This window comes from Capsicum annuum, chromosome 12 (genome assembly GCF_002878395.1).
Source record: "Capsicum annuum cultivar UCD-10X-F1 chromosome 12, UCD10Xv1.1, whole genome shotgun sequence".
Taxonomy (NCBI): Eukaryota; Viridiplantae; Streptophyta; class Magnoliopsida; order Solanales; family Solanaceae; genus Capsicum; species Capsicum annuum.
In genome coordinates, this window is record NC_061122.1 from 254,297 (window position 1) to 275,024 (window position 20,728).

The window sequence follows — 20,728 nt, forward strand, 5'->3', positions numbered from 1 at the left end:
TCATAAATTGTCTCTCTCGATGATTGATTCAAGATGGTTGTTGAACGATTTCCTCTCAGTGAAACATATAGTCCAACTGCGAATGCATGTATCTGACGTAATTGACATATGAAAAATACATTACATAAGTAGTAGAAGCTAATGTGCCTTTTTTTGGCTATACAACGTGAACGGAAATATTGTTAAGTTTTTACTTTTTCTAGTACGTGTTGCACTATTTTGAGCGGTGTATGAAAAATCTAACAATATTTGTAGAACATGATGGATTAACGGAATCCCAATACAATTGATAAACTCCAGGTTTAGCTTAGGCAGAATACATTACAACGTCTTCTTACTTTGCCTCAACTTTATTTAAATAGACATTCAAACTTGCATAAAGTTGAACAAGTAAGCACATGTCCTTCATGGCATCTACATGACGACTACATGACGATCTCACAGGATTGCAATGTTCAGTAAAATTTCTTCACAAGAACAAACAACACGAAATTAACCATCAGATCTTACTAAACTCCATTAATACATACATTTATACCATACAAACACCGATCAAACACAAAGAAATCATTAGCAAGCTCTCAAGTAAATAAAATAACCAAAGTATATATTAACAGACAAATTTATATATACAATAAAACTCGCCAAAATAAACACAAATTAAAAAACAATGCATGCAACATAATTAAAAATCCAAATACGAATCAAACAGCCAAAAAAGAAAGGCAAAAAATAGATAATAAAATGGTCGTCCAGCTGTATCCCACAATATGAGTACTCCCGTTCCTCTTTTCCTTTTCCTTGAACCCCAGAAAACCGCACTAGGTAAATTTCATGCAATGAGCTAAATTGAAAAGGCATTAGGGGGTTTGAAACCGTGACCTCCTTTCTGGAAGTCTCCCCTCAAATCAACTCAACCACACCCGATGGTGCTTTTTCTTTTAAATTTTTTTTTAATAAAAAGAAAATTATTGTAAATCACCTATGTTTACATATGTAAAACAAGATTGAGGATACTGACATTAACATAAGTCTTGGCAGATTATATTGAATCGACGCAAAGAGAAGAATACAATAAAACTTTGGTATTAAATAATTAAGCAACATGTTTCTCATGGCTGTTAAGTGGGCCGGGCCGGGTCAACCCAGAACCAGCCCGTGAAATCTAACCTGGTTGTGGGCCGATCCGGATCCGATTCTGATTAAATGGGCCGGTCTGATTTCGAGCCCAACAGTAAAATTTTTAAAAACAACCCTGAACTGGCCCACTTAACCCAACCCAGTCCAACTCACCTAAACCCGATTAAAACCAATTAAAAATCCAGTCAAAAACCAAAAAAAAAAAAAATTTTCTCCAATATACACTATATATACCCACCTATATACATTTTAAATACATTAAACAATATATACACACTATCTATATATAGTATATACTACATTAGAATTTAAAAAATATATACACATAATACATATACACAATTACACATGTAATCGTGTATACGACTATACGTTAGTTAAATATATATACTACTACAAATAAAGCATATACGATAATATATATGTACTACAATATATACACCCACTATATATATAGTTATATATTAATTTATAAAACATATACACATGTATACATTAAATATATATGTCTATAGAAGATATACACACATATATACGTACCATTCAATATATATGTACTATTTTAAATAAAATATACTACAGTATACACACACACACTAAATATATAGTTATATATTAATTTATAAAACATATACACATTTATGCGTTAAATATATACGTCTATAGAAAATATACACACATATATACGTACTATTCACTATATACATACTACTTTAAATAAAATATACTACAATATATATACTACAATACACACACACACACACTATATATATAGTTATATACTAATTTATAAAACATATACACATGTATACATTAAATATATACGTCTATAGAAGATATCCACACATATATACGTACCATTCAATATATACGTACTATTTTAAATAAAATATACTACAATATATAAACACACTAAATATATAGTTATATACTAATTTATAAAACCTATACACATGTATACGTTAAATATATACGTCTATAGAAGATATACACACATATATACGTACCATTCAATATATACATACTACTTTAAATAAAATATACTACAATATATATACACACTAGTTATATACTAATTATAAAACATATACACATGTATACGTTAAATATATACGTTTATAGAAAATATATACACATATATAGTATCATTCAATATATACGTACACGTATAAAATATATGTACTTCTTTAAATAAAATATATGTTATTTAATACAATAAATTAATAATACTTTATAGTAAATTAGTAATATATTAAAACTAAGTATTTAATTTAAACTAAAAATTCAATTTAAATCATTAAATGGAATAAATTACAAAGAAAGGACTAAGGAGTGAATGAATGTTGAATTTTATTGATTGTAAAATGATCCAAAATTTATAATTTTCATGGATGAAAAATCTACACATTTTGCATCATTTTTCCAACTCATGCATGTTAATATTAACGGGAACTTGCATAGGATAATCAAAGTCAACGGGGGTAAAACCATGCATTGGACTTGATTCTGCTGAGTTCTCCTGTGAAGTCATAATTTCTTCAATTCTCTGCTCTTCGTTCGGCTCCACTTCCATTCCTTAATTTCTTCATTCGACTCTAATTCAATCTCTAAGGTAAACTAGAACATTCATTGCATTGCTTCTCAATGAATGTCGGTTGTCTCCAAGCTGATGTCGTCCCTGACTAAAAGCGTTCTCTGATGCAACGATTGACATTGGAACATTCAGAATATCTTTAGCTAATCTTCAAAGCACAGGATATTGTGTTTCATTACTACTCCATCAATCCAATGTGTGATCCGTCGTCTGCGATCCTCTAGTGGCAACCGAAGATAATACTTAAGCTCTTCCCGATAAGTTGATGTGTAAGCTCCCTCCTCAATATTGTTCCAACAAGGTAAATCATAAAAGGAATCAGGAAAATCACTATGTGCCGGTCTTTTAGAAGAGGATGACTCCTCAGGAGGATGAGGAGCGACAATTGGAGTGATATTTGTTGGTACAGCTAAATCAACTAAATCAGTATAGTGGTTATATAATTTATCTATGTAAGTGTTCGCATCACCCATAACCATCCACAAATCAGGTTGTACTTGTTCAGAATCATTGTTAGTATTTATCTCTAAGTTAGAAAAAACAAAAGTACTAAAGTGGCATATAGTAGTATATTTCATACACGAATTTAGCATAGCACCAACCAAGTAAATAGGGGGAATCGGAAAAAAATATTTTTAAAATTTAGCAAACATGGCACCAACAGCTTCTTTGTAACTTTCTTTATTTTTATATTCTTTGAGCAAAGCAGAAATATCGGCTATATATGCCAAAATATTACAAACAGTAGGATAATAAGCACCGGAAAATTCAACCACAGCTATATAAAATTTTTGCAAAAACTTAACAAGATCATTAATTACAACCCAATCAGAATCACGTATCATGTAATCAGCAGAATCAGCAAAAGAACCACAATGTTGGTTAAAAGATAGAGTAGTAGGAAATCTATATTTATAACAAGTTTTTAAAAAATCATACGTAGCATTCCATCTAGTATCACATTCTTCAGGCATCAATATCGGTGAAGGTTCATTTTGTTCACATTTAAGTTTAAAGTCCCTAATTCTTGATCTTCGATTATTTTTCTTGAATAAAATCAACGGTAAGCCGGATTTTTTCAATATAAAACTCAAAAAACTCAAGACCGTCTTTTACAATTAAATTATATACATGACAAGCACACTTAAAATGAAAAATTTCAGGTAACGACGGAGATAACTTAGATTTTAACTTTTTAATAGCAGTCTTATTGTTAGAAACATTATCAAAAGCAATACATAAGATTTCATTTTCGATACCATAAAATTCAGCAACTTTAGCAATCGAATCAGCAATAAAATCTCCAGTATATTTACGATCTTCATCATATAAAAAAGCAAGAATACGTTTTTGCGTAACAAAATTACTATCTATCCAGTGACAAGTAACGATTAAATAATCATTTTTATTTATAGCACGACCAAGATCAGAAGTTAGAGACATTCTACATTGAATATTTTTTAACAATGTTGTATTGAATATTTTTTAACAATGTTGATAAATAAAAATAGTATTGTGAATAGGTCTAAAAATATCGGCCCGACAAGTACTTCTAGGAATATCATTAAACATAGGATTATAAATTGCTTGAATATAATGAATAAAGGTATCAGAAGAAGGAAAACTAAAAGGCAAACAACCCACAACTATCATTTTAGTTATTTCTTCTCAATCCCTCAATTTATTATACTTCTTCATTACCTGACCGGTTGCTGGGTCCATTCTAGTTTGTGTTGGCCCACCAACATCCGCACCACCTTTTGCAATTTTTAACTCTCTATCGTGATTATCACTTATATGTCTCATTAATGTATTCATATCCCCTTACTTGCCTCATCTTTTATGCTTATATATTTGTTGATAAATATTGCATTGCACCTCAATATCTGATATAAGTTCAAAAAATTGTCATGCAATACTAGTTGGTTTACGAGGTCTTGGGGCATGGAGAGGACGGGGAGGGAGATTAACCGATTCAGATCTAACGTTAGTATTTCCTACTGCGGGTGTCTCACCAATATTTTCATCATCTTCGTCTAAATTAACCGCATCTACTTCATTTTCATCTTCTATACCGTAATTTTTCTGAGCTTCTACATAATCCATATCGTGAGCACCTACACCTATTTTTTCCTCAAAAGGTTGACTAAGCGGTACCGGAGGCGGAGGCACACGTGTATATCTACTACTTGAAGTACCTCTACCGCTAGTAATTTACTTTTTACTACCACTACCACTTTCGGGACAAAAAATTTTGAAACCTCTAGTCACGAGGTTTCTTAATTTATCCATAATGTAAATTAAAAAAATACATAAATATAATAAAATTAAATATTCAACAATTAATGTACTAATTAAAAATTAAACGTAAGAGAGGGAACGATAATACGAAATTTTGAAAGTATCCGAAGGTGTGACTTAAAAACTTCCACTCGTACTTTGTAATCGCAAATTAAAAAATTAAAGTGAGCACTTTAGAAATATATAGAATATTTGAGAATTGAAAATTGAGATTTGAGAGAGAATGGGATTTGAGAGAATGAAAAATTGTGTGAAAAATAATTTGCAAGTAAAGGGTATTTATAGGAATTTTTTTGGGCTTAAAAAAATGATTTAATTGACATTTTTTTTTATTTTTTAATAAAAAGGTGATTTTAACCATTTTGGGCTCCCAACGGCTATATTACTGTTGGGCCAGCGGCTATAATGGCCCAACGACCTTTTTTTTTTTTTATAAAATTCGATTTATTTTTAAAAAGCTACGAGTCGGTTAACCGATGGGCCTGATCCGGAATGGGTTAACCGGGCCCAACCCAAAAAATAAACTGGACCGGGATCCAGTACCCTAAAGACCATGAGTTGATCGGGCCGGAAATCGGGCCGATTTTCTTAAGCGGGACGGTTCGGGCCGGGTTGACCCGGGCCGTTTGACAAATATGTACTTATCAAAAAGTAAGACAAAATGTGATTTTGATTGAGAACATAAATTATCGTATACTACACAACACTACAAAGAAACTTCTTGAGAAGAGATTTCTCACTCTGATGCGTTAACACAAGTCTTGCGATATTTGTAAGAACTTGACATTTAGGTCTGGACTCTGGACCGCCTTGACTAGACCCAAAAAGTTGGAAAGATACTGTTATGAACGGACAGAATAAAGCAAATTATAAGCAAAAGAAAAATAAGATGAACACACAGATTTACGTGGAAATTCTTGCGGGAAAAATCACGAACAGAGGCAGAGGAATTTCACTATAATGGAGAAGGAGTACAACGAGGAGAATGACGTATTTTCTGAATATCCAAAATGGACCCACTAATTACACTTATATAATACGTGCACATAAATAAATCCTAGGCCCAAAAACATACAGGTTCATACCGTGGGGTTATCGGCTCGATCCCTACGCTACCACCACAGATCCAATAAAAAATTACAAATATTAATCGCACCACAAACTTTTCAAAATTTGCGTCACAAACTCTAACAAATACCTTCCCAAAGAATGAAGCAAGGTGAAAATCAACCTTTCGAGGTGCACGCACGCTAATCAAGCATAGTCGGGCATCACTTTTTTAAGGAATGTGATTGGCAAGGCTTCATTGGGAACAACTTCATCAAATGGAACATAATTCCGCTCCTTATCATAGACATGACATATTGTCATTATTGTCTTCATTAGACTCCAGTTCCATATGAAGTCTCGTTCAGGTACTTTCCCCAATTCTGTTGGAGAGACTGATGAGCCGCCCGTAAATTATGGCTTTTACTTCTCATAAAAAAGTAGTAACTTTTACTAAGGAAAAATTGAAATATGTTAAAATTTTGATGAAATTTATTGTAATACACATGAACTTTAATCATATTTTACTGACATTTATTTGTACTAAACTCTTTTACTTATTTATATATTAATGAATTTTATCTATTTGTTAGCTTATAAACAAAGGCGGATCTAGAATTTTAAATTAGTAAATTCCCGGTAAAATAAGATACTATGCAATTCAAGGGCTCCTTCTAGGCCATCCTTTAGTTTGTATATGAGTTCCCATCTATAAAATTTTATTAACTTTTTCTATTTTTTAATATATTTAGGGGTAGATCCGCCCCTTCTTACAAAAGTCACTAAAATACACTAATGAATAGCTTGGGGGTCATAGGGCCCCCACAAAGTTCAGGCGTATTACGATAAATTTCATCAAAATTTAGATATATTGTGGACCCTTTTCCCTTATATTAACGTTGACCAATATTTTAAGATGAATAATTTACTATCTTAAATTTAAATTTAGATGGTCGAAAACTATTACAAAAAATGTTATAAGTGGCAATCCATCTCATATTAATATGCTTAAAAAAATGCATCTTAAATTTTTGGTAAAAGTTAGAGTGTGTTTGGTACAAAGGAAAACATTTTCATGTTTTCCAATTTCCTCATGTTTGGTTGATTTAAATATTTCGGGAAATATTTTCAAAATCAACTTCTTTTCCACAAATTTAAGAAAAATGACTTTCCTTCAAAAAGTAAGGAAAACATTTTCAAAAAATCTCTTTCAACCTTATACATCAACTTGCCACACTAACCCAAGTTTAAGATATTGTTACTAACTCGGGATCTAACTCCCGATTCTCGACTCGGGTGACGGGGTCGTATCTCGAAATAGCAATCCTCGTTGGGATGTGGTTTGGGTGTTGTGTCGGGTGTCGGTTGGGAGTCGGGATTGGGTCTTGGTTAGGGTGCGGTGTTCGGTCCCTAGTCGAGATTTTGGATCGGATATTGAGTTGGAAGTCGAGGTCAGATCCTGGGTCAAAAGTCAAGGCCGAATCCCAGGTTGGGAGTTGAGGGTCGAGTCTCGAGGTCAGGTCTCGGGTTGAGAGTCAAGGTCGATTCTTGGATTGATTATAGGGGTCAAGTCTCATGTCAGGGTTGGGTCTTGGGTCAAAAGTCGAGGTTGGGTCTTAAGTTGAGAGTTAAGGTCAGGTGTCGATTCATGTGTCGGGTTTGGGTGATGGGGCTAGGAGACGAGTCTCAATTTATAAGTTGGGATCGAGTCTTGATTCGAGAGTTAGGGTCGAGAATCAAGGTTAGGTTTCAAGTTGGTTGTCGAGATTGGGAGATAAGGTCGGGTGTCGGGGTCGGGTGCTGGGATCGAGTCTCGAGTTGGGATTTGGGTTGGGAGTCAGGATTGGGTTAGGTATCGAGTTGCTTGCTTATTTTGAGTGATGGGTCCAGAAGACAGGCTTCGATTCTGAGTCAGGGTCGGTTCTCGATTCGAGTGTCAGGGTCAGATTCCGGATTGAGTACTGGGTTGGATACTGGAATTGGGTTTTGGGTCGGGTTTCGATTTGGCTATCAGGGTGGGTTACCAGCCCTAGAGCCAGGGTCGAGTCTTGGGTCAGGTGTCAGAATTAGGTCCCAATTAAGTGTCGGGGTCGAGTTTAAGGTTAGGTGTTGGGGTTGATCTCGCTCCGACTATCGAGTTCGATTACCTGTTCTGGAGTTTAGGTCAGGTCTCGGGTTGGGTGCCAAAATTGGATCCTGATCTGAGTGGTAGCATCGGGTCCTGGATTGGTCGTCGGGGTTGATTCTCGGTTAGAAATTATTTTCCTAAAAGATATTTTTTACTCTCTAGCGAAACATTAAAGGATATTATCTGAAAAATATTTTTCATTCGCCAATCAAACACTAAAAAATATTTTTCCACTCACCAACCAAACTTGAAAAATAAGTGAGAAATCAACTTGTTTTTTATGAAAATATTTTCTAAAAAAGTATTTTCCTTCGTAGCAAACACAATCTTAGTATAAATTGACCTAAAAAAGTACAAGTAAGAGTGAACCGAGGAATAATATATTATAACACTTTCATCAAGAGGTAATAAAATGGCCGAATCAAAATACCAAAAAAGCCCTACAAAATAATTTTTATTTCGAAAATACCCTTTCATTCACTTAGTAAAAGCAAGAGTAAAAAATACGGCAGTAAACATTATTGTTTTCTCCATTGTGAATTGGGGAATTAGGGTTTGCGATTGAAATTTGAAATGGCTATGGCGTCGTCTTCAAGTTCCGCAGAAGAACAACACCTTCCATGGAAGAGAGCTTCCGGTCAAGTTTATGTCTAATCCTGATATCTGGAACGACGATGATTTTCTCCCTAAAGGCGCTTCACCTCAGCATCGCGATGCTTTTATCCAAATTTATCAGCGATACTTCCGTCAGCTTGCCAATTCCGATGTACGCTTATCTGAATTTTTTTCTGTTACGCATTCATAATTTGCTGTTTAATTTTTGGAAATTCGAGGTTACGTTTAGCTAAATTTTAATTAATTGAGTAATATTAACCAGTGTAATTAGTTTCTGTAATTGCTAAATTAATTGGAAATATGTTTTGCTAGTTTTGTTAAGAATTTATGTTGGAGTGTGAATATTTTAGATGATGAATTCATTCATATTTGTTGTTTGTCAATTCCGATGTACGCTTATCTCAAGTTTGCTCTTACGGATTCATAATTTGCTGTTTAATTTGTGGAAATTCGAGGTTACTTTTAGCTAAATTTTAATTTATTGAGTAATATTAACTACTGTAATTAGTTTCAGTAATTGCTAAATTAATTGGAGATATGTTTTGCTAGTTTCGTTAAGAATTTACGTTGTAGTGTGTATATTTTAGATGATGAATTCTTTCATATTTGTTGTTTGTCAATTCCGATGTACGTATATCTGAATTTTGCTGTTACCGATTCATAATTTGTGGAAATTTGAGGTTAACTTGCAAGCGTTTTGAGTTGCATAAATTTAAAAAGTGTTGTTTTGATTTGTTTTGTTACACTTTTGATTAATGACTTGTTTTTATGAAGTTTTTGTGGAAATTTGAGGTTAACTTGCAAGCTTTTTGAGTTGCATAAATAAAAAAAGTGTTCTTTTGATTTGTTTTGTTACACTTTTGAGTAATGACTTGTTTTTTTAAAGTTAATGTTAGATGAAGAAGTTAGTCAAACTACTGATTTGTTAAGTAATGTGTTATTCATGTCAACAATATCTAAAATTATGGGAGATATGTTTTGCTAGTTTCGTCAAGAGCTAAAGTTGGAGTGTGTATTTTTAGATGATGAATTCATTCATATTAGTTGTCTGTATTTGACTCTTAGGAGAGGAGATATAAGTGATTAGGGGTAAGCTTAGTTTCCCTTTTGCCTCGATAATTGAGTAAAGTTAGCAATTGTAATCCGTTTCAACATTTCCAAAATCTATGGGTGATATGTTTTGCTAGTTTCGGTAAGAATTAACGTTGTAATGTGTATATTTTAGACCTGAATCATTCATATTTAGTTGTTTCTCCACTTGACTCTGAGTAGAGGCTCTCAATATGAGGACAGATGGGTATAGGCCATTAGTAATACACTATAGTTTCCCTTTTGCCTTGAATGACTACTCTGTAATGGAGCAAAATTAGCAATTGTGATCCGTTTTAACAATTCCAAAATAAATGGGAGAGATTTTTCTAATATTGGAGTAAGTGTTGTCAAAGGCACATTTAACCCCTAAAGTGAGGCTCAAAATGTGTTGAGCACTTTGTATGGCTTAAATGTGTGCTTTAGTGTCGTCATTAAGCGTAAGGCATAATTTTCTTTACCAATGAGCCTCTTTTGAAGAGGCGACACTAAACAATTTCACTTTATTGTAAAAAAAATTCCAATTTCCTTTTTCATATGTTTGTCATTTATGCTTATAATTGTCAATCTTGGATAAAACATATATATTTGTATATTTCCTTTCCTTACACCTTTATTCGTTAAAGCCCACACTTTATTTGCACGTTATGCAGAAAGCCCTAACGGACCTTAGAGGTTTTTGCGCCTTTTACTTTTGATAACACTGATTGGAGTGTATATTTTTAGATGCTGAATTTCATGTTTAGCCATTTGTTTATCCTGTTTATGTGGATAATGTATCAATAATGTCAAAAGGTATTTCCTTAGATATATTAGATTAAGTTTGGGACTAATATGTTGATAACAGGGCGTCGAATCCCTAAATACTTCGATTTCTTATATTCCGATGGTCAAGACAGTCTTTAATCCATGGATACGTGCTTCACCTTTAATGGTACTCTTAGTTCTTTTAAAGTTCTGCTTAATGGCAATGGGTGTGCGAATCGTAAAATTTTATTGAGGAAAATAAAAAAAGAATGCCATGAGTGAGTGATTAGACTTATGCTTCAATTCTTCATAATCTAATTTTGGTTTGTATATCTTTTCTTCTTCTTACTCTTTTTGTTTTTTCATAATCTAATTTGTGTAGCGTCTGTGATTTGCTTGCCTTTAATAAAGACATTTTGATATCCTGAAAATAGCTTTACAATGACCTTTTTGAGTCTTTCAGTCATCACCTTAGCTGTGATTTTAAAGAAGCTACTAATAAGACTAATGGGTCTATAGTCCGTCAGTGCCACCATTCTTTGGCATTCTCCGTGAAATCTTTATGTTGCAACCACATATTCTCAAACTTGAAATATGACTGATTAGCAGATCAGTCACCACTCTCCAATACTAGGGTCTATAATCACAAGTGAGTTTTAGGAGGGAAAGCTGTTTGACATCTCAAAAGTCGTCACTTCATTTGGTAGAAATCAGGAATCTATATATTCTGTCGACTTGAGTTGAGCCTCACCCCTTAACCAAGTATAATGAGCACCTTGAAGAGGTAAGTCGATAAACTCCAAGTCCTGAATGAGATCTGAAAAGCTTCTCATTGCTCTTTATCTTCTAATGCAGTTGAAACTTTCATGTTCGAATCTACAGACGTTAAAGTCTCCTCCAACTGCCAATGATCAGTCCCTAACCCTCTAATATCAGCTAATTCATCCAAAAATCAGTTCTTTCCCAATTTGAATGTGGCCCATATACACCATTAAAGCTCCATTTGAGATCTCCCTGTACCTCTTCGAACATTGCAGTGATGGAGTATGTACCTTGCAGAAAATCTATGCAATCCCATTGCCTCATATGTGTTTCCATAACAGTAGACCATTCTTCAATTTTTTTGTTTCTTGTAGACATAAAACAGCTGGCTTCCACTTCTTCACCTACGATTTAATGGTGTCTCTTTTTTCACTGTCGTTAAGCCCCCGCACATTCCAACTTATGATTTTCACTTTCATTCGGACAGTGCTTTGAGTTTCCTACCCTTCATGATTCTCTTTCCCTCATTGTGGACCCCTTTGTCATAGTTGACTGAGCATATCAAATTTTTCACCTCGCCACCCCCTTTTTCTTGAACTTTTTTGTGCGTTTCAGTTTCTCCCTTTGCGGCTGAAGCTGTAGTTTCCTCTTCTGCTCCATACGTAAGATCATCTCCAGGATCTCGTGCTCAAATCCATTTCTTGGTTATTGTTATTTGTAACGCTTGAAACTCTCACGAGCACCACAAGTCCTGCAAAAAATTCTAATGGCAAGTCATGGTTTCTTTCGGTGCTTTTAGTTGTAGTGTTAAGAGTTCCTCCCTGCTTCTCTTTGAGCTAATAGACCAAACATGTAATTGCATTTCATTATCAGCTTCTTTGGCTTTCTCTTGCGTTAACTTATCTCTCTCTATATCTAATGATAAAATCTGGACAGATCTATCCCATCTATTATCTATTCTGATATGAACTCCTATTGACTTATTGTCGGCTTATTTGACAGGGTTTTGACATTGACAAATATCCGGGTGATGCTAAGGCAGCAGCATGTATACCATATTTGGATTTTGAGAAAGAAGTTGAGATGCTGATGGAGCTGGCTAACCATGCCATTGAGCGGGATTACAACAACAGGGAAACCAGTGTATGTGTCTATGCTCTCTATTCTTTTCATCTTTGACATAGACCCCTGTGGTGACGATTTTCTATCTTTATGCTTTGCTGCAGGTTTACAAGTACAAAGTTTTGTACATTGAAAAAGTTAACTTCTTTTTTTCTGAGTATCGTGAGTTTTTTATGATGGTCAAAGTTAGGAATGAGACTCTGGAGGGAGCCGTTGAAACTTTTCAAATCCATGCATATAAAGGACCACATGGAGAGAATATTGTCCGGCTTTGCAGGAAAAGAATGGTGATATGAGGTAAGTAATTTGCTCGATTTTTATTTTAATCAATCTGTATTATGAGTTGTTTTATATATAGATGATGGATTTTACCAATTGGCTAATTTACTTTGGTTCTGGATTATTTCGCAGTTGGTTTATTTGCTAAGCTCGTGCCTGCTGGACTTGGCGTTCTTACTCTTGAACTAGAACTGTTTATATTGACTGACCTCTATATTAGTGGTACAAGTATTTGGTAGATTTCAGTTGCCTAAATTATGTACTTATTACGTATTACTCTTTAGTTGTTTGGGCTGTTAAAAGTACAATTTTCACTTAAATGTGGAACGTTTTAATCAAGAATTACTTAGTGTCATATAAAGTTTAATTATTTGATGTGCAACTCCCCCCTCCATCAGTTGATCACGCAAGTACGCATCCAGTCAAGCGCACAAAGAGCGAAAATAATGTTCATTCTGGATTCTCTTCCGTAAGAAAAATGTATCAGTTGATCCCTACGATCAATGTCTTCACTTTTCACGTTCTGCTAAGAGATGCACCATGTTAACAGGTAATCATCACAACTTTCTGTCGAGGGGCACCAAAACCTCGACAAGGCACCACGTGTTATATAAGTTATGAGCCTGGCAACTAATTTAAAGACACGTTTTTAGGCAAACTATAATTAATTCTTTTTTAAAAACACTTGGCATATTAATTTACATATGGACGTGTTAAAAGAATGGACAATTCACAAGCACAATCAAAACCTTTTTTGATATGTAAATTATACGCGCAACCCTTTTTGATATATAAAAGGAGATTGACTGACATAAATACAAAGAAAAAAAATATATATTAAACTATTTAATTTAAACTTTAACTACAAATAATAATTATTTTAAATATTAGCTACACTTAATACTTATGACTCGTACTCCACATTATTTTTCCTAAAATAAAACGGTTCTAGTAAAAATCCCCAAAAGAGGCTGTTCGTATTATCAGTTCGTAGTGGTACGCTTTTAGTTTTGTTTGCTCGTGGAGTTTTGGTGGTGCTTGCTGTTTTGGGTAGACCAATTATTGTCGTATTTTGTGGTAGTCTTGGTTGACAGATTCATAATTTGTGGAAATTCGAAGTTTAACTAAATTTTATTGCTAACTTACATGCCTTTAGGTTACTAATACAAATAACGAGACAATACACTCGTACTTACCAGCAAATATTTAGAGTAAAGCATCTAGTACCCTTGAACTATGACTAAATTCTTCTACGATACACTCCAACTTCAAGGGATCATATTACCTCTTGAACTAAATTTTAGAGTATTTCTGATAATCTTTTTAGCTGACGTGATATCTTTGACGTGGATCTCATTTTTATGTAATAAAGGTGTCACGTCAGCACAAACGGGTGATAAAAATATGCTAAAACTGATTTCAGGATTAATAGGACCGGAAGTTGGAGTGTGTCGTAGCAACTTTGAGCATAATTTAAGGCTGTACTGGAAGCTTATCTCAAATATTTACTATGGCTAACAATAGAATATGGACAGATCTATGTCATTCTACTTGGATATGAACTCCTTTCAACTTACTGACGTCTTATTTGACAGGGTTTTGACATTGACAAATATCCAGGTGATGCTAAAGCAGCAGTATATATATACCATATTTGGATTTTGAGAATGAAGTTGACATGCTGATGGAGCTAGCTAACCATGCCATTGAGCAAGATTACAACAACAGGAAACCAGTGTATGTGTCTATGCTCTCTATTCTTTACATCTTTGCGCGCGATAGACCCTAGTGGTGATGATTTTCTATTTTTATGCCTTGTTGCAGGTTTACAAGTACAAGGTTTTATACATTGAAAAAGTGAACTTCTTTTTAGCCGAGTGTCGCGAGTTTTTTAATGACGGTTAAAGTTAGAAATCTGACTCTGGAGGGAGCTGTTGAAACTTTTCAAATTCATGCATATAAAGGACTACATGGTGAGAATATTGTCCGTCTTTGCAGAAAAAGAATGGTGATATGAGGTAAGTAATTTGCTCGATCTTTTTATCGGATGTGTAGTATGGGATGCTTTAACATATAGATAATGAAGGGGAGCCTTAGAGTAACTGGTAAAGTTGTTGTCACGTGACCAGGAGGTCACAGATTCAAGCCTTGAAAACAGCCTCTTGCAGAAATGCAAGGTTAGGCTGGGTACAATAGATTATTGTGATCGAGCCCTTCCCCGTACACTTGACATTGCGGAAGCTTTAGTGCGCCGAGCTGCCCTTTGTTTTAACATATAGATGATGGATTTTGAATGATAGCTAGTTTACTTTGCATCTATAATTGTTGGCTAATTTACCTTGGTTGTTTTCTTGTAGTTGATTTATTTGCTTAGCTGGATTGGAGGATGCATCAAAGAGACTGTTGAACTATAGCCTTTCTAATTTTGAACTAAAGTAGTTTATATAGATTAACTTCTTTATTAGTTTTACAAGTAGTATTTGATAACATTTTTGTGGCGTAAATTATGTACTTATTATGCCCACTTTTAGTTATTTGGGTTGCTTTAAATGGAGTTTGTTAAGTAGCGCAATGTTATATATAAAGTTTGGTGTGCATTTTAACGGCGTGACTTCGTGGTTAAATGCAATTGAGTCGTATGGAAGAATCATGAGATTTTCAATTCAAATTTCAAATATTTGTCATTGTGCTTTTTCATAGGCTATGCAAGAACTATAATGTTAGCCTTACAACTAAACATGAAGTTGCGATGGGAATCTAACGTCTTTGGTTTAAATTTCAATAGAGAAAAAAAAAAAAAAACTAGGTGATTCTTTTCATATGTTCTAGCCTTGATGTAAAGATTACCGGTGGGAGTTTACATGGATTTGTTAGATTTAACTAAGATGCGTGAAAACTAATTTGGACACCATAGTTATCAAAATAATTTTTTAAAAAAACTTTTAGCGTCATAGAAGTGTTCCTTTTTACCAATTTGAGCAATTTCTACTTTGAAGAACCTATGAAATCAAAATTTTGCCAATTATATTCCCAACTGAATAAATCATAAATATCGATTAATGTTATATATTGTGAAGTTAACATCAGTTAAAATATGAACAGTGGAAACAATAAGTAATTAAAAATAGGTTATAATCACGATTTAAAATCTTAATAGACGATCATACTTAGTGTAGCCTCAAAAAGTGAAAGTACACAGCTTCATTCTAGACGTAGAGTATCTTCAATAGATTCACTACATACGGAGAAATAGTCCAAAGCAATCCAAAAAAAAGTAACGAAGCTAAAACAAGCAATAAATAATATAAAAAACAACTCATAGCATCAAAATAAAAACTCCAGCAAAACAATAAGATAATTGCAGTACAAGAAACACCAGACACTACCAGAAATTGAAGGACAAAAATCACAAGAGCAATACTATGATTTAGTTTGACACCGTACCTTGTTTAATTTATTCATAAATTATTTAATTTTAACTTTTTTATAAACATTTTTATAATTTCAAAAATATTCTGACATATTTAAAACTATATAACTTTGATAAGTCTTAAATTGTACATCTTAATCAATTAACATGATAAATATAAGTACAATTTATAGTACTTTTTTAATATTTAAATTTTAGTTTAAAATATTGAGTTGACGACTGAACTTTCAAGTTAATTAGAAGAGCTTAGAGAGCTCTCTATCTTTTTCTAAATTTTGACTAATGCAATTATTTTTCTCAATCAATATTAAATTTTATTTAATTTTAAAAATTAATCCAATTGGCTTTCAAAAATTAGTTTAATTGAGTGTAATGAAAATTATATTAAAAAAAATCTAAACAATTTTAAAACTATTTTTAGCACCCCCATTATAGGGAATTAGTAATAAAAGAGAGAAAAAAGAAAAGAAAGCTCAATAGTGTAACTCAATATTTGAGACAGTTCAGGATCTTGAAAATAAACAAACACAATTGAACCAAAAAAAAATGGATTCATGTTCATTAACATGTAAAAAGTTAACAGTAATTGCAGTATTAGCAGTTTTAATCCAAATATTTGGCCTTGCACTTTTTGTTCTTGGTTTTTTCCCTGTTAAACCAGCACTCTCTGGATTCAGGTACTCAAAAAATCATTTTTTAATTTAATTTTTCAGTTTCATTTATTAAAAATCCAATCTTTTTTTTGTATCTTAGTATTTTAAAATCTTGGAATTTTTATTTGTATTATGGAGAATTGTATAATTAAGTTTTGGGATTTCTGTTATTTTGATTTGTTGTTTGTCATTCAATTTCTTGATTTCTGTTAATTTGGATTTTTTGTTTTGTTCAGTGGGGTTGAGAGTTTTTATCAACCTGGAGCAGATTCAGCTGAATTTCAGAATACTACCAATTTATCAGATAGTCAGCTCAAATATTTGTACCAGGTTGGTGTTTTTTTGGGGGGGTGAGGTGGTGGGTGGTGTTTTTTGGGCAAGAAGATCACATTTGTAGGGTAAAAATGGTGTCTTTTTTGGGGGGTGGGGGGTGTTTTTTGGGCAGGAAGATCACATTTGTAGTATAAAAATGGTGTCTTTTTTTTGGGGTGGGGTGGGGGGGTGTTTTTTGGGCAAGAAAATCACATTTGTAGTGTAAAAATGGTTTCTTTTTTTTTGTTGTGTGTGGGTGTCTTTTTGGGCAAGAAGATCATATTGTAGTGTAAAAATGGTGTCTTGTATATCATTGTGTATAATTATGAATACAGTTTGTCATGTTGCAGAATTTGTTAAGTTTCTTGAAAGTTTGCAACTTTTTGAGATTTTTAGAGGAATGTCATGCTTTTCCGGTGTGTGTGTGTGTTTTGGGGGGTGGGGTGGGGGGGAGTTGGGGGCTGTTCTTTTTGAGCTAAGAAGAACATATTTGTAATAAAAAGAATTTATTCACATTGTGTCAGCTTGGATATTGTGTTATACCATTTATATGAAGTACTATATATAAGAGATATCATTGTGTATTACAATTAGCATGTTACAGAATTTGTTAAGGTTCTATAAAGTTTGAAACTTGTTGAGATTTTAATGGGAATGTATATTCCAATGAATGTTGTGTTGTTTCTCCGACGTGTGTTTGGGGTTGGGGGGTTGTTCTTTTTCGGCTAAGAAGAACATATTTGTAGTAAAAAGAATTTTTTGATGTTGTGTCAGATATTGTGTTAAAGTACTATATATAACTGATATCACTATGTATAATTATAAATACAGTTTGGCATGTTACAAAATATGTTAAGGTTCTTGAAAGTTTGGAACTTGTTGAGATTTTTATAGGAATATCTGTTCAGACAGGACGGCATGTCATGTTGTTTTTCCGCTGTACATTTAAGTGCCGTTTTTTGGTTGCTTTTGCAATGGATATGCTGAAGTGCTCTTTAATTTGGTAAAACTGCAGGAGTTGTCTTTGGTGCCTCCTTTATTTGATCGGTTGATACTTATGGTGAGTGGTTTAGTTAGTTTAATCTTGCTTGAAAATGTTTTACTTGTGAATCTTTCGAGGCTACATCTGGATGGAAAGATGATTTCTTTTTTGCTGCTAAAATTTGTTTGTTTAGGTTGTTGATGGTCTTCCAGCCGAATTCGTGCTAGGGAAAGATGGTGAACCTCCTCTGAAGTCTTTCAAGGAAGCTATGCCATATACTCAATCCTTATTGAGTAACGGGAGGGCAATCGGGTATCATGCAAAAGCTGCACCCCCTACTGTCACAATGCCTCGGTTGAAGGTAACCGTATGAGTTTCGGACAAATGTGAAATGTCCTGTTTCAAGAAGTAGGTTTCTCAGTAGCCGTGTTCTTGCAGGCCATGGTTTCTGGTGCGGTTGGGGGATTTTTGGATGTTGCTTTCAATTTCAACACGCAAGCGCTGCTGGATGACAACATAATTGGTTAGTTGGAAAATCTTCTTTAAATTCTATATGATAAAGTAGAAAGTCCCTTTTAAGATATAGCTTGTCAGTTGATTAAGTGGTTTCCAAATTAGATGCCTTATCACGACCAATGGTTTCTCTTCCTATCACAGTTCAATTCCTAAAAATTGGTTGGAAAATTGTGATGCATGGTGATGACACATGGCTTAAGTTGTTTCCTGGAATGTTTTCGAGGCATGACGGTGTTAGCAGTTTCTTTGTAAGTCTCTTTAATATCCGAAAGTTGAAGCATTCTTATTCAATAACTGTCTTGTCGCTCCTTCTTCTCTTGTTGCCGCGTAGCTATTTTTCCTATCTACTGGTGTAGCTATGTTTACGAACAGTTAGTTTAGTGGTCTTGATAATAAAAAATAGCCCTTAGTGTGAAAATTTCAGTTAGGGCCTAGCTCCTCTATCTTCAAAGCACTGTTTTCGGTAAAAGAAATTCACTTGCGCTACAAATTGTGCTTAAACAAATGTATGCTCCTATCTCTTTTTTTCCCTTTTTAATGTAAAATTATGCTTCAATTTTTTGCAGATCATGAAGGCAATTTAACTGTACCTTTCCATTTATGTTTCATTGTCAAAATTTCATCTACTGCACTAATGTAGTAATCTTCATTTTCTCCATGCACATCAGAATTTAAACTAATGACGTAGAAGCGGAGATAGCCTATTAGCGGAAGAAGCTAAGCTTAGTCAAACTTTAGTCAAACTTTTGTGACCATTCTCTTTTATGTCTTAGGAAAATATGTTGGAACTAGAAAGGAGTGCAGTGAATGTGAGCCAGAAGATCTGAAGATAAAATTGGAAAAGAGATAGACAGATTCAGTTAGACCAGAGAAGAAGTGGAAGAAGACCAGTTTTTCCAAAAGAGGATCTTATAATTGTGGAGAAAGATGAGGTGAATGTGGGGGGAATATATCTCCGAGGTGGTACCTTACGGAAATAATACGTTTTGCTTCTCTTACTGTTTTATCCTTCGTTTGCCAAGCAAGAATCAATACTAATAAATGGACTTAGTTCAGTTTGGTTTTGGAAATAAGACAATATCTTGGGATGGGAGGTTGTTATCTACATATAGGTCTAAAGTTAGTCAGAATGCTGTTTGAGGTGTAAGATTTAAATGCTCTGCCTGTACTTGGTGTTGAAACATTGAAATTTTTAGCTGCTTATGGAATCTATCCTGCAGGTCAAAGACACTGTCCAAGTAGATCAAAACGTATCTCGGCATTTGGTTGATGAACTTAGTCGCGCTGACTGGGATCTTCTGGTAATCTATCCGTCCCTTCTATTTTTCCCTTTATTTGTTAAGATATTTTCATAAGAACTAGTTGAAAAGTTGCATGTTTGGATATTTAAATATCAGGTTTTGGCCTGTGTAGCCCAATCCCGACTTTTGAGTGCTGCGTTGGTTGAATAGGAGGTCCTCAATTTTGGGAAATACGATGCTGCAAGGCTCCTAGGGTATTTTTAGCAGGAAGCCACTGAATATGGCATGTAATATGACTGCAGGCAGGAAAAACATTAGCATGTAAAATCAATTGAGAGAAAAGAAAGAGAACCGAAGTTGCTCAAAATGATAGAACCAAAGGAGCATACCCAGTGGCAGCAACCAGACGAAGAGCAGCAACTGCTGGCTTTCTGTCTTACAATGTAGCAGTAATTAGTATACTTAATCCCAACTCAGCCTGAGAAATCATCATCATTGTAATTGTGTACTTTTGTCTAGGTTTTATCGTCATCTCATCATTATTGATGTGTGTAATTCATCAAGGTTAATTTACTTTGACGTATGATGCAGAAATGCCTATCGATAGCAAATTAAGTTTTAGCTTATATGGGAAGTTGATTTAATGAACGAGGTAATCTAAGTTTTGGTTAGCATTGGAAGGAAAAGATCCAGATCTATTGCCGCAAGTAGAGGAAGAGTTTTTCTCTTCCCAACGGCTTTGCTTTTGATATAGAAAGTTAGATAGAAGT

The 20,728-nt window shown here is 33.9% G+C and overlaps 2 protein-coding genes across 6 annotated transcripts; both read left to right on the forward strand.

The window, feature by feature from the left end:
• The first annotated feature begins 8,687 nt into the window (after positions 1-8,687).
• LOC107851853 lies at positions 8,688-13,176 on the forward strand. 2 transcript variants are annotated; one of them, XM_016696955.2, is made up of 4 exons: positions 8,688-8,976; positions 12,426-12,566; positions 12,732-12,842; positions 12,957-13,176. In XM_016696955.2, exons 1-3 carry the CDS (start codon positions 8,857-8,859, stop codon positions 12,834-12,836), a joined length of 366 nt encoding a protein of 121 aa, XP_016552441.1. In that variant the 5' UTR covers positions 8,688-8,856; the 3' UTR covers positions 12,837-12,842; positions 12,957-13,176. The 2 variants fall into 2 exon arrangements, with proteins under 2 accessions (XP_016552441.1, XP_016552440.1); XM_016696954.2 differs by having other exon boundaries at positions 8,699-8,976; positions 12,650-12,842.
• A 3,518-nt stretch (positions 13,177-16,694) lies between these two features.
• LOC107851025 (GPI ethanolamine phosphate transferase 2) lies at positions 16,695-20,722 on the forward strand. 4 transcript variants are annotated; one of them, XR_007048002.1, is made up of 9 exons: positions 16,695-16,931; positions 17,144-17,237; positions 18,235-18,279; positions 18,395-18,562; positions 18,640-18,724; positions 18,859-18,965; positions 19,491-19,649; positions 19,938-20,018; positions 20,115-20,174. XR_007048002.1 is itself a non-coding variant. In XM_047400460.1 (8 exons), the coding sequence occupies exons 1-8, from the start codon at positions 16,801-16,803 to the stop codon at positions 20,166-20,168; spliced, it is 765 nt and encodes a 254-aa protein (XP_047256416.1). In that variant the 5' UTR covers positions 16,695-16,800; the 3' UTR covers positions 20,169-20,722. The 4 variants fall into 4 exon arrangements, 2 of the variants coding, with proteins under 2 accessions (XP_047256416.1, XP_047256417.1); XR_007048003.1 differs by lacking the exon at positions 20,115-20,174 and having other exon boundaries at positions 19,491-19,677; XM_047400460.1 differs by lacking the exon at positions 19,491-19,649 and having other exon boundaries at positions 20,115-20,722.
• The last annotated feature ends 6 nt before the right edge of the window (positions 20,723-20,728 follow it).